Source organism: Staurois parvus, unplaced genomic scaffold, assembly GCF_062004578.1.
Source record: "Staurois parvus isolate SC_StPar_1 unplaced genomic scaffold, SC_StPar_1.0 ptg000574l, whole genome shotgun sequence".
Lineage (NCBI taxonomy): Eukaryota > Metazoa > Chordata > Amphibia > Anura > Ranidae > Staurois > Staurois parvus.
This window is the reverse complement of record NW_028318370.1, coordinates 5726293-5737500: the sequence shown is the minus strand read 5'-3', so window position 1 is coordinate 5737500 and position 11208 is coordinate 5726293. Positions and strand designations below refer to the sequence as shown.

The 11208-nt window shown below is 43.7% G+C and overlaps 1 protein-coding gene across 2 annotated transcripts in view; it reads right to left on the bottom strand.

Moving 5' to 3' along the window:
• Positions 1-10500, bottom strand: part of LOC149450485 (apovitellenin-1-like) — a 71465-nt gene extending 60965 nt beyond the window's left edge. The window contains exons 1-2 of one of the 2 annotated variants that reach the window (XM_089691932.1): positions 10387-10500; positions 5411-5475 (exon numbers count right to left, since the gene is read on the bottom strand). In XM_089691932.1, the coding sequence (XP_089548058.1) occupies positions 5411-5459 (49 nt within the window). In that variant the 5' untranslated portion in view covers positions 5460-5475; positions 10387-10500. Of the gene's footprint in view, positions 1-5410; positions 5476-10242; positions 10316-10386 lie in introns of those variants that run through there. The other variant, XM_089691933.1, reaches the window with a different exon arrangement.
• Positions 10501-11208: the final 708 nt, after the last annotated feature.

The following is an 11208-nucleotide window of genomic DNA, read 5'->3' as shown; positions in this document are numbered from 1 at the left end:
TTTGAAACACGAAATCATAAATTACAATATCATAAATAATCATAAAAAATAATAATATAATAATATTACATTTAATTCAATAATATCAAACCAAAAACACTGCAATTTAAAAATAGAGTGCCAAGTTCGCACATCGCTGAGTTCAGTCGCAAAATCGTTTTCAGTGTCTGATGACAAATTTCCCCCACGAATCATTATCACTCAATTCTGCAAGTGGTTCTGATTTACTATCGCTGTTCTCTAGCCGGTCTAAAACCGCTTTTGACCTAAAGGGACGCTTTTTGGACGCCATGGACGTTTCTCAGTTTCCAGGCAGAAAGAACAGTAAAAATGCAGGCAGGGCGCCGGACAAAGCACTCGGGACAAAATCTATGTGAAATAGTATTACATTACTGTATCAAACCATCAGATTTTAGTGTATTGAGTGAATGTCACTTTTTAAATTTTTGAATTTCCCGCTGGTTCCATCCTCTGTACATCCCAACGCTCGCAGGGAATGGAACCCAGAAGACAGATGCCGACATCGGCCGGAGGAGATGGCCGGGGATGCTGCAAGGGGGACATCGCGGGAGCGAAGGACAAGGTAAGTGATCAAGGGATCCCGGAGCAACACTGCAGGGTAATCCGGAGTGTAGCTCGGTGTTGCCACTTCTGGTACTGAAAGTTAATCCCGAGCTACACTCAGGAATACCGCCTTTAACCTTGGAGTGTTTGGGAAGCCCCATTACAAGGGTAGATTTTTGCATTAACCCAGAGATCAGCTTTCAGTGATTTGGTAGTTTGGTACAGTTGCCTACATCCAGGTCTGCTTTCTGCATAGCTCTTGTAAATGTACAAAACTGGAATGGTGTAATGATTTTTTTTTTTATATCTTTATTTTATTGTAATATTGTTTCATGCACAGAGCTGGATAAGTGAATTTTGATCTCTTTAAAAGTTGCTAGCATACAAGTTATGTCAATCTCTATAATGAAAAAAAAAAAAAACTTAAAAAAAACCCAAAACAAAACAATAAAAACAAATGCGCTTCTGGAGGAATGGTCAAACCTTCCCATAGACACCCTCCTAAACCTTGTGGACAGCCTTCCCAGAAAAGTTGAAGCTCTTATAGCTGTAAAGGGCGGGGCCAACTCAATATTGAACCCTACGGACTAAGACTGGGATGCCACTAAAGTTCATGTGCATATAAAGGCAGGCCGACCGATACTTTTGGCGACAGTGTATATGGGTTGCAATTGCCCTAAAAAAAGCATTAGGATCTGGGGTCCTTGGGTGGCAGCTAGGAACTTGTCTCTATGATGCTAACCACCTACTCTCCTTCTCCCATTTCCCAATTTCATGACTGGTATTACTAGCTCTGCCCTTTACTGTGTCATGTGATCAGCGGTGTCAAAAGGTGGGGGTGCATTGAGGGGGGGGGGGGTGCGCGTTCTGGGAGGACGTCATTCCCTGCATCAAGGAAAATAATGTCCCAGTATTTCTATTGACCCTTCACATTCCTAATGTACTCATTTGATCCAGTGCTGTGCCCATCTGCAGCATCGCTCTCCCCTCTTTCTCTTCTCAGAGGCAGCAGCGGGAGTCATAGGCTCCTGCTGCTGTCAACCAAATTCTGTAAACAGGGGCCGAGCCATGTTGTGTGTGTCTATTGATGCACACAGCCCAGCTTGGGAGCACACCTGCATGAGTGCCTCAACAGCAACCTTTCTATGGGGGGCACTCGTAGAAGAGGAAGAGCGGAGGGTGCTGGTGGGGGACCTCAGAATAGGAGGTAAGAGACGCTGGAAGCCTCACATCCTGTCAAGGTCCTACCTTTTCCCAGAGGTTATGTTACTCCATGTGCTGGCATCCATCTTGGATTTCTGCTGAGCATGGTGGGAATCTTTTATGCCTTCAGGTCTCTGAGGTCCATCCCCCAGAGGGGTGTGGCTGAGTACATATAAGCCTGTGAGCCGCACATGCTCTTTGCACTTGTGTCTTTGTCTTGCTACAGCTCTGTGTATACTCTCGTGACTCTTCTGGTATCTGACTCAGCTTGTACTAAGACCATTCTCTGTGTTTTCCTTCGATCTGACCTTCCGTTGCTGAACCTGGCCCGTGACCTGTGATCCTCTGTCTACTGTTCTGTACTGTTTTGACCCATTGTTGTCGACCCGGCCTGCCTGACTATGCTATTATCATTCTTACCAGTTACACGCCATTGGCGGTGGCCATTCTTGCAGCCGGGTGTCTCGGGGGCCATGACCTGGATCCTGGCTGCGTCAAGTCCATCCCCACCATCAGGGGCCCTGGTGAAGGGCAGCCTGGGTCAACAACAACGGGACAAAACAGTAGACAGAGAATCACAGGTCACGGGCCGGGTTCAGCAACGGAAGGTCAGATCAAAGGAAACCACAGAGAATGGTCTAGTCAGATACCAGAAGCGTCACGAGAGTATACACAGAGCTGTAGCAAGACCAAGACACAAGTGCAAAGAGCATGTGCGGATCACAGGCTTATATGTACTCAGCCACACCCTTCTGGGGGATGGACCTCAGAGACCTGAAGGCATAAAAGATTCCCACCATGCTCAGCAGAAATCCAAGATGGATGCCAGCACATGGAGTAACATAACCTCTGGGAAAAGGTAGGACCTTGACACACTCTTTATCAGCCCCAGTTAGGCTTAGCTGAAGACATCCTGAAATCAGGACCCAGCCTGTATAGCAGTGTGCACATACAGCAGCTTTTTGGTTTCCAGGAACCACTTAAAGGGGCTGAGTGAATAACTTACATTTCAAATCACCCCAAGCCTGTAGAGAGAAGATAGTAAGGTGCTATACATTACATGTCTGGGACCAGGGGACAGCTTAGAGCCAGGCCATAGTAGCCAGAAGCACCCCTATATCTCTAGTTTGGGACAGTAGTGGCCAGGTGCTTTGGTATTCCTGCCAGCACCTGCAACTTCAAGTTTGGAACCTTTTAGATATTCTTTAGGCTGTATCATCATTCCAGTACCATTTAAGTCAATTCTTAGTAGCCAGAGACATTAGCCAGTTCTTCAGTTCTGGGAAGTCCATGCATCCCTATCAATGCAATCCAAGTTTATCCCTTAAATAAACAACACAAAACAAAAATTCCCTGGACTGATTATTGAGCCTGTAAAGAAAGCATGACAATTCCTGTTGCCTGGGTGTGGGTGCTGTGTGGGGGGAAATGGCCCAAAATCCAGTAGCTTTACACAAGTATAGGTAAATCTAGTTTGGTTTTTCTATAGGCAGAGGAGCAAGGGTTAATTTGTGTTCTGACTGTGCAGTGCTTCAAGGGCTGAGACTCTGTGACATCTCCATGTTTTATGGAACTTGGAAAGGAGCAGAGACTGAAGCCTGAATATTTATGGAGTCCCCACAGAGATTCTAGAATCATCCACCAAGTTCCAGAACACATGGAGAAGTCACAGAGCCTTAGCCCTTGAAGCACTGCACAGGCGTATACAGGATAGGCATAGAGGTCTCAGCAAGGGATAAGTCACTAATAAAACAGTCAGAATATTAATTCCGTACTGACTTTCTGGAAATCATGATCCCTCTGAACTAGTAAATGTTTAACCAACCGAGCCGTACACTCATTCCTTATTACAATGAGAAGGCTGTATGCTGCTCCTGCAGCTCTTTTACAGCAATGAAATGCACACCGTGTGACCTCTTTTGGCTATGCTCCTTAGAATGGGATCATCAGTCAATGACAGAACCTTGCAGAGGAAAGTCTCTGTATTGGCCTCCTTTGTGATTTTTCGCAGCAGTCACATAACATCTCTGCCAGGTGCTGGGATCACAAATCTGAACAGGGGACAGGTATCTATATAATGCCCAACTGCAGGTCTCAAACTGATCAAAACAGGGGAGTATCTCTACTCAGAGCCACCAGCCCAATCGTTTTTTTCTGTACTGGGCCAGAAGGAAATTACCTTCTCATCACCCTATCCCTGTTCTCCCTGATGGTGAACACTCAAACGTCTGATTTTTTTTTAACCATAAGTTTTCTTCCCCCTTCATTGTCACCCCCATAGAACTTCACCCAATGCAAGCTTGATGTTCGCTGGATTTTCCTTTACGATCAAGCCCATAGGAGCCACTCTAGGAGGGATGCCTAAGGTTCAGGATTGGCTATCATTTTATGAATTCTAGTTGTCAGCACCTGTGGTAGTGAGCTCTTTTGATCCACAACTTGGGGTTCCCCAGGGCGCAGAGTCTAAACCCCAGCAGGGATGGACTTGCAGCAGGCTGGGACCAGGTCGAGGCTCCCAGGTACACCCAGCTGAGGTAGAGGAGACCGCTAGCGGGAGCAGGGTACAATGGGAGAAGACACAGGGAATACAGTAGGCAAGCCGAGGTCAGGACAGGCGGAAAACAACCAAGTTCAGGAACGAAGCTGGGGTCGGTACACAGATAGACAATAAAGGATTCACAGTAGAACCACAAGGGAGCTCCAACAACTAAGACGTTGCTCAGGCAAAGTGGGCTAGACTGAGAATGTCTTATACAGACAAGCAAACTAGGAGGTGGGCCAGGAAGTGATGGAAGGGAAGGAAATAAAACCCAGAGGATAGCAGACGATGCCCACAGGTGAGCACAGACAAACACACATGTGAAAGGGATCAGGAGCAGCAAGGAGGTAAGAATAAACAAACAAGAGGCTGCAGGCTAACTTGTGACACTAGTGATCAGTTGCCCTTTATTGTCTGAAAGTGTAAATGCCTATAAATAAATTATATATGCACTTCCTGCACCTGGTTGTAGTCCAGCCTACAGCCAGCCCTTTTTGGCTACTTCAGCAGTTTAGCTCATTTCCTATCCATTTGTACTTGTGTGGTCTATGATCTCCAGTGTGTTCCTGCCTGTGTTCCTGTGTACAAGTCAGTCTGGCTGATTTCTCTTCCAATTCCTGTTCCTGATTTTTGGCTCCTGACTACGCTGACTTCTGGTTTCCTGACCCTGGCTCGTCTGATTACCCGCTCTGGCATCCAAACCCTGGCTTCTGTTTTGACTGGCTGCAGCAGTTCTGCTCTCAATTACTTTGCTTAGATTACTGGTTTATTTCCCAGTAAGGAATCACCTCTGTTCACAGCGGTCCTGTCCTGGGTGGAGGCACTGCCATCTTTATTATCAAACCCACTCTTCTACTTAGTGAAGGTTCTGGTTATCTTCTTTACCTACAGATTTAGCATAATATGCTGTTTGGGAAAGACAATTTCTTATGACCCCTAAAAGAGGGCTATATAATATCTATGACTTTTCTTTATATATTAAACAATGTATATTATTATACATTTATACTTTAATTATTGTACTTAATACTCCACTATTTTATCAGTGTACAGTGACTTTTTTAGTTTTTATCGTGCAGAAGACAGTCACATGAAGGATATTACCATGTAGGAACAGAAGGATGAAGGTTGTGGCGATAACCGTCACCCGCATGGCTGTGATGGAAAACCTGAAACATAGTAGACAGAAAATGAAAATCGTGCGAAACAAAACTAGAATGACAACTGACAGCTTTCCATCTCACTGACTGACATTACACATTGGGGCTCATGCACACGGTTGAACAGTGCATGATGTTATGATCAGTAATGTATACAAATCTAAACTCAGCTGTATTGTCTGCTATGGGCCCATTTACACAACTCTGTTTTGGTCAGTAGTGTTGAGCTGGGTAAATCAAAATTAGAAAAAACTGTATCCGTGGTCCCATTTTGACTATATTTTATGCACATATAAAATACGCACACATGCAAACAGTAAGCCCAGGACCCTTTGATAATGTGCACTGCACGAAACGCGCCAGAGGAGCTGCAGTATCTGGATGTCTGACCACCGCAGGTGGTCATCCTAACTATTATCTGGTCAGTGTTTCATTTACATGTATTTGCATTTTATCTTCACTTTTCATGTTGCACCTTTAAATAAACTCAGTTTATACGGTATCACACTATGTGGTGTCCCTTATTGGGCTCTCCTCTATGAGAGTCCCCACTTGCAGAATCTACCTTAAAAGGGGACCCTGGATGGTGACACGCCTGAGACACGCATATGAAATTTGAAGTATATACCCAAGGTGCGATTGGAAGGTGTAGGATTCTATCCCTATCTTGGCAACTGATGATCGCTATCTGATATCACAGGATAAACCTTACATGCATTTTTTTTTATGCACTTCTGGTGAGTGCGCAATTTTTACCTCAGATTCAACATGTGCTACATAGAATCTTATCCCACGCACCTACTAGGATCTATTGGATCCCCACGTTTGACTTATTTTGGACTTTTTTCATTTCACTTAACCTCACCGCAGTGTGATTTGATATTTGCACTTTAGTGTATATATATATATTTTATATGTTATATATGCCATTTACTATTATAGCGCTGCACCTTATATATGGTTTTATATATATATGTTTATGTAGATGTAAACATTTGTGTGAAGGTTTACATGTGTGGAAAGTAAATGGACATGGCCATATACACTGCTACTGCCTAGTGAATTCAGGGAGAGAAGACCAGGGGAAGATGTATACTGTATATAAACAATGTGTAGGCAGTGCCACAGACACTGCCTTCAGTCATTCTGTGTCTGTGCTACCGCGACTGTTGACGTTTCCATCTCCCCATTGGTGTTGAACAAAAAACTTGACACTTCAGTGCTCAAACATAGCGAAGGCCCCCATCTTAGACTGCAGAGTTATGCCAGAATCAAGCAACCCAAACTGGAAGGCTAGGTGGTGCAGCCCTCCTCGAATTGGGGAAATTCAATACTAAACAAAAACAGAAAGGGCGCAAATGCCTAGTGCATTATCTTCAGCACTTTATTAAGTAAAGCAAATAACAATATACCAGAGTCATAGCTCTGAAGAAGGGGGTCAGTTCCCCGAAATGCATGAGCTGGCTTAGTAATCCATTTAAAAGTTGGTGTTGGTTAGCGGATGATTGCATTTCGTGCCTTGTGTGTTTTACTCACCTTTACCCTACTGGGCTTGTGAGTATAATTTTATTTGCTTTACTTAATAATGTGCTGAAGATAATGCACCAGGTACCCTTTCTGTGTTTGTTTTTTGCTCCATCCTCCCAAGAATAAGTCATCCATGTGGCACTGGTGCAGGTGCAGAATGACTTCAGCACTCTATTTTCTACAATGTACACACACACACACTATATTGCCAGAGGTATTGGGCCCCCCTCCAAATCATTGGGTTCAGGTGTTCCAATCCCCTCCATGGACACAGGTGTAACAAATCAAGCCCCTAGGCATGCAGACTGCTTCTACAAACATTTGTGAAAGAATGGGTCACTCTCAGGAGCTCAGTGACTTCAAGCGTGGTCCCGGGATAGGTTGCCACCTGTGCAATAAGTCCATCCATTTCCTGGCTACTAAATATTCCACGCTCAACTGTTAGTGGGATTATAACAAAGTGGAAGCAACTGGGAACAACAGCAACTCAGCCACCAAGTGGTAGGCCAGATAAAATGACAGAGCAGGGTCAGCGCATGCTGAAGCGCACAGTGCGCAGAAGTCACAAGTTGTCTGCAGAGTCAATAGCTAAAGACCTCCAAACTTTGTGTGGCCTTTAGATGAGCACAACAACAGTGTGTAGAGAGCTTCATGGAATGGGATTCCATAGCCGAGCAGCTGCATCCAAGCCTTACATCACCAAGTGCAATGCAAAGCGTCAGATGCCGTGGTGTAAAGCACGCCGCCACTGGACTCTAGAGCAGTGGAGACGTGTTCTCTGGAGTGACCAATCACGCTTCTCTGTCTGGCAATCTGATGGATGTGTCTGGGTTTGGTGGTTCCTAGGAGAACGGTACTTGCCTGACTGCATTGTGCCAAGTGTAAAGTTTGGTGGAGGGGGGATTATGCTGTGGGGTTGTTTTTCAGGGGTTGGGATTGGCCCCCTTAGTTCCAGTGAAGGGAAATCTTAAGGTGTCAGCATACCAAGACATTTTGGACAATTTCATGCTCTCAACTTTTTAGGAGCAGTTTGAAGATGGCCCCTTCCTGTTCCAACATGACTGCGCACCAGTTCACAAACCAAGGTCCATATATGAGAGAGTTTGGAATGGAGGAACTTGACTGGCCTGCACAGAGTCCTGACCTCAACTCAACAGAACACCTTTGGGATGAATTAGAGCGGAGACTGTGAACCAGGCCTCCTCCCCCGAAATCAGTGCCTGACCTCACAAATGTGCTTCTGGAAGAATGGTCCAACCTTCCCATAGACACCCTCCTAAACCTTGTGGACGGCCTTCCCAGAAGAGTTGAAGCTGTTATAGCTGCAAAGGGCGGAGCCAACTCAATATTGAACCCTATGAACTGAGACTGGTGGACCATTAAAGTTCATGTGTGTGTAAAGGCAGGTGTCCCAATACTTTTGGCAATATAGTGTGTGTACAGTTTTGCTCAAAAGTTTGCATACCCTAGGGCAGAAATTGTGAAAGCTTCTGACACCTTGACCAAACAGCTAATTTTAGTCAAGTAACATCGTATTGTACTCCTTAAAAACAACCACACCATCTTTTTCCAGAGCAGCCTGTACTTCTTTTGAGGTTGCCTGTTGAATTCTTTGAATTCTTCTGGCAGTTGTGGCTGCAATCTTTCTTGGTCTACCTGACCTTGGCTTGGTATCAAGAGATCCCCAAACTTTCCACTTCTTAATAAGTGATATAACAGTACTGATTGGCATATTCAAGGCTTTGGACATCTTTTTATGTCATTTTCCATCTTTGTAAAGTTCCATTACCTTGTTACACAGGACTTTTGACAGTTTTTTTCTGATCTCCATGGCTCAGTATCTATCCTAGTCAGTGCTTCCACGTAAGAGCTAACAAACTCATTGACTATTTATACACTGACACTAATTGCAATTTAAAAAGCCACAGATGTGGGACATTAAGCTCTAATTGGCATTTTAACCCGTGTGTGTCACCTTGTGTGTCTGTACCAAGGCCAAACATTCCAGGGGAGGGAAACTTTTGATCCGGGCCATTTGGGTGATTTCTGTTATCATTATGATTTAAAAAAGGAGCCAAAACAACTATTTGATAATAAACGGCATCATATGATCATCATCCTTCAATAAAAGAGCATTTTTTGGCATGATCGGTCATATTTTCAATATCAATGCCAAAATGTCACTATTTCTGGCAGGGTATGCAAACTTTTGAGCACAACTGTATATATCATTATTATTATACAGTATTTATAAAGCGCCAATAGTTCGCTCAGCGCTGTACATTACAGAGGGGGACAGAACATGTGACAGAACAATACCAATACAATGCAAAACATGAGGGGATTGAGGGCCCTGCTCTTTCGAGCTTACAATCTAGGAGGGAGGGGATAGTGGTACAGGAGGAGATAGCTGTGGGGGATGGAGTGGTAGGAAGAGTGGAGGAGATCGGCAAGTTAGCAGGGGGTGGGGTAGGCTTCCCTGAAGAGATGGGTTTTCAGGGTGTGCCTAAAGGAGAGGAGAGTAGGTGATAATCTGATGGGTTGGGGTAAGGAGTTCCAGAGGATGGGTGACACCCTGGAGAAGTCCTGGAGGCGGGTATGGGAGGAGGAGACCAGGGAACTAGAGAGAAGGAGGTCTTGTGAGGAGCGGAGTGTGCGTGTTGGGTAGTACTTGGATATTAGGTCGGTGATGTAGTTCGGGGCAGTATGGTGGATGGCTTTGTAAGTCAGTGTTAGGATTTTGAATTTGATCCGTTGCGCAATCGGAAGCCAGTGGAGGGATTGGCAGAGGGGGGTGGCGGAGATGGAGCGGTTGGAAAGGTGAATGAGTCTGGCAGCCGTATTCAGGATGGACTGAAGCGGGGATAGCCAGCGGCGAGGCAGGCCAGTGAGGAGAGAGTTGCAGTAGTCGAGTCGTGATATGATGAGGCAGTGGATGAGCTGTTTAGTGGTTTCTGGAGTTAGGAACGTGCGGATTTTGGCGATGTTGCGGAGGTGGAGTCTGCATGAGTTTGTCATCATAATCATTATATATATATATATATATATATATACACACACACACACACATATATATATATATATAAAATAAATATATACATACATACACACACACACACACACACACATATATATATATATAAAATAAAATACAAATGTAATAATAATAATAACTGTATAAAAATAATACATTTGTAGTGTGGTAGTAAAGCTAAAAGCAGAAAAATCAGCACAAGAGACTTAACTCACAGTTAGTATGGTGAGTCCCCTGTGTTGATTCTTCAGCTTTCAATAGAAATCTTCATCTGTCTTAAGACTAGGCAGACAGACCAACATACATTTGTTTTCAATATCTGATTTCAATTAAAATTTAGCAAATGTTATTCGACTCACCAACTATTTGGGACGCTCTGTAATATCTGGCAGTGAGCTTTATGGCAATATGATTTGTCTGCAGTTGTTTAAAGAGCAAACTCCACTTTGCGTAATCGGACGATCATGAAACGGGCAGGAAAGGAGGATTGTAGGAAGTATAACAAACACCACAAAACAATTCTCAGAGTTATTGAAAAATAAATTGGAATTTACTAACTGCAGACTCTGGTATCCTACACACCAAATTTTGCTGCAGGAGGAGCAGGTCTTTGAGGGACAGATTGGTGCATAATAGGTGAAAGAACAGGAATCAGTGTGAAAATGTAGGAACTTTTAAACCAGTTCTCAGATCATAGCGTACAATTTCATTTTATAACATCAGCATTCCAATAAAATTACAAACAATAATTATATTTTTAAATATAAGCTTATTTGAAACATCTCTTTTCATGTTGTGAATGCTGCCTGTCTGCTGGCCATCTCTTATCTCAACTGCCAGGATTCCCAGCATGCTTTGCTGCTTCTCAATTTATAAGGACTACATATCCCATGAAACCTTGCTGCCTGCAACCAGTGATTCCTGTACTGATTCTGCCTCCTGAAACTCCTCCTCTCAACTTCATGAACTAGTCCAAGGGGTTCATTAGCATATAATTAGGGGAAGACTAGCTCATAAAAACAATACATGGTCTTAAAATGTTATTTCATATACAGTTTTTATGCTATAAAAATAACTAAAATTGTAATAGCAACACAGTGTCACAAAATTTAATGAATTAAAGGTGTGGAGGTCTTTACAAAGTAAGTTTACAAATTTCAAGTTATTTAAGATTAACCTCC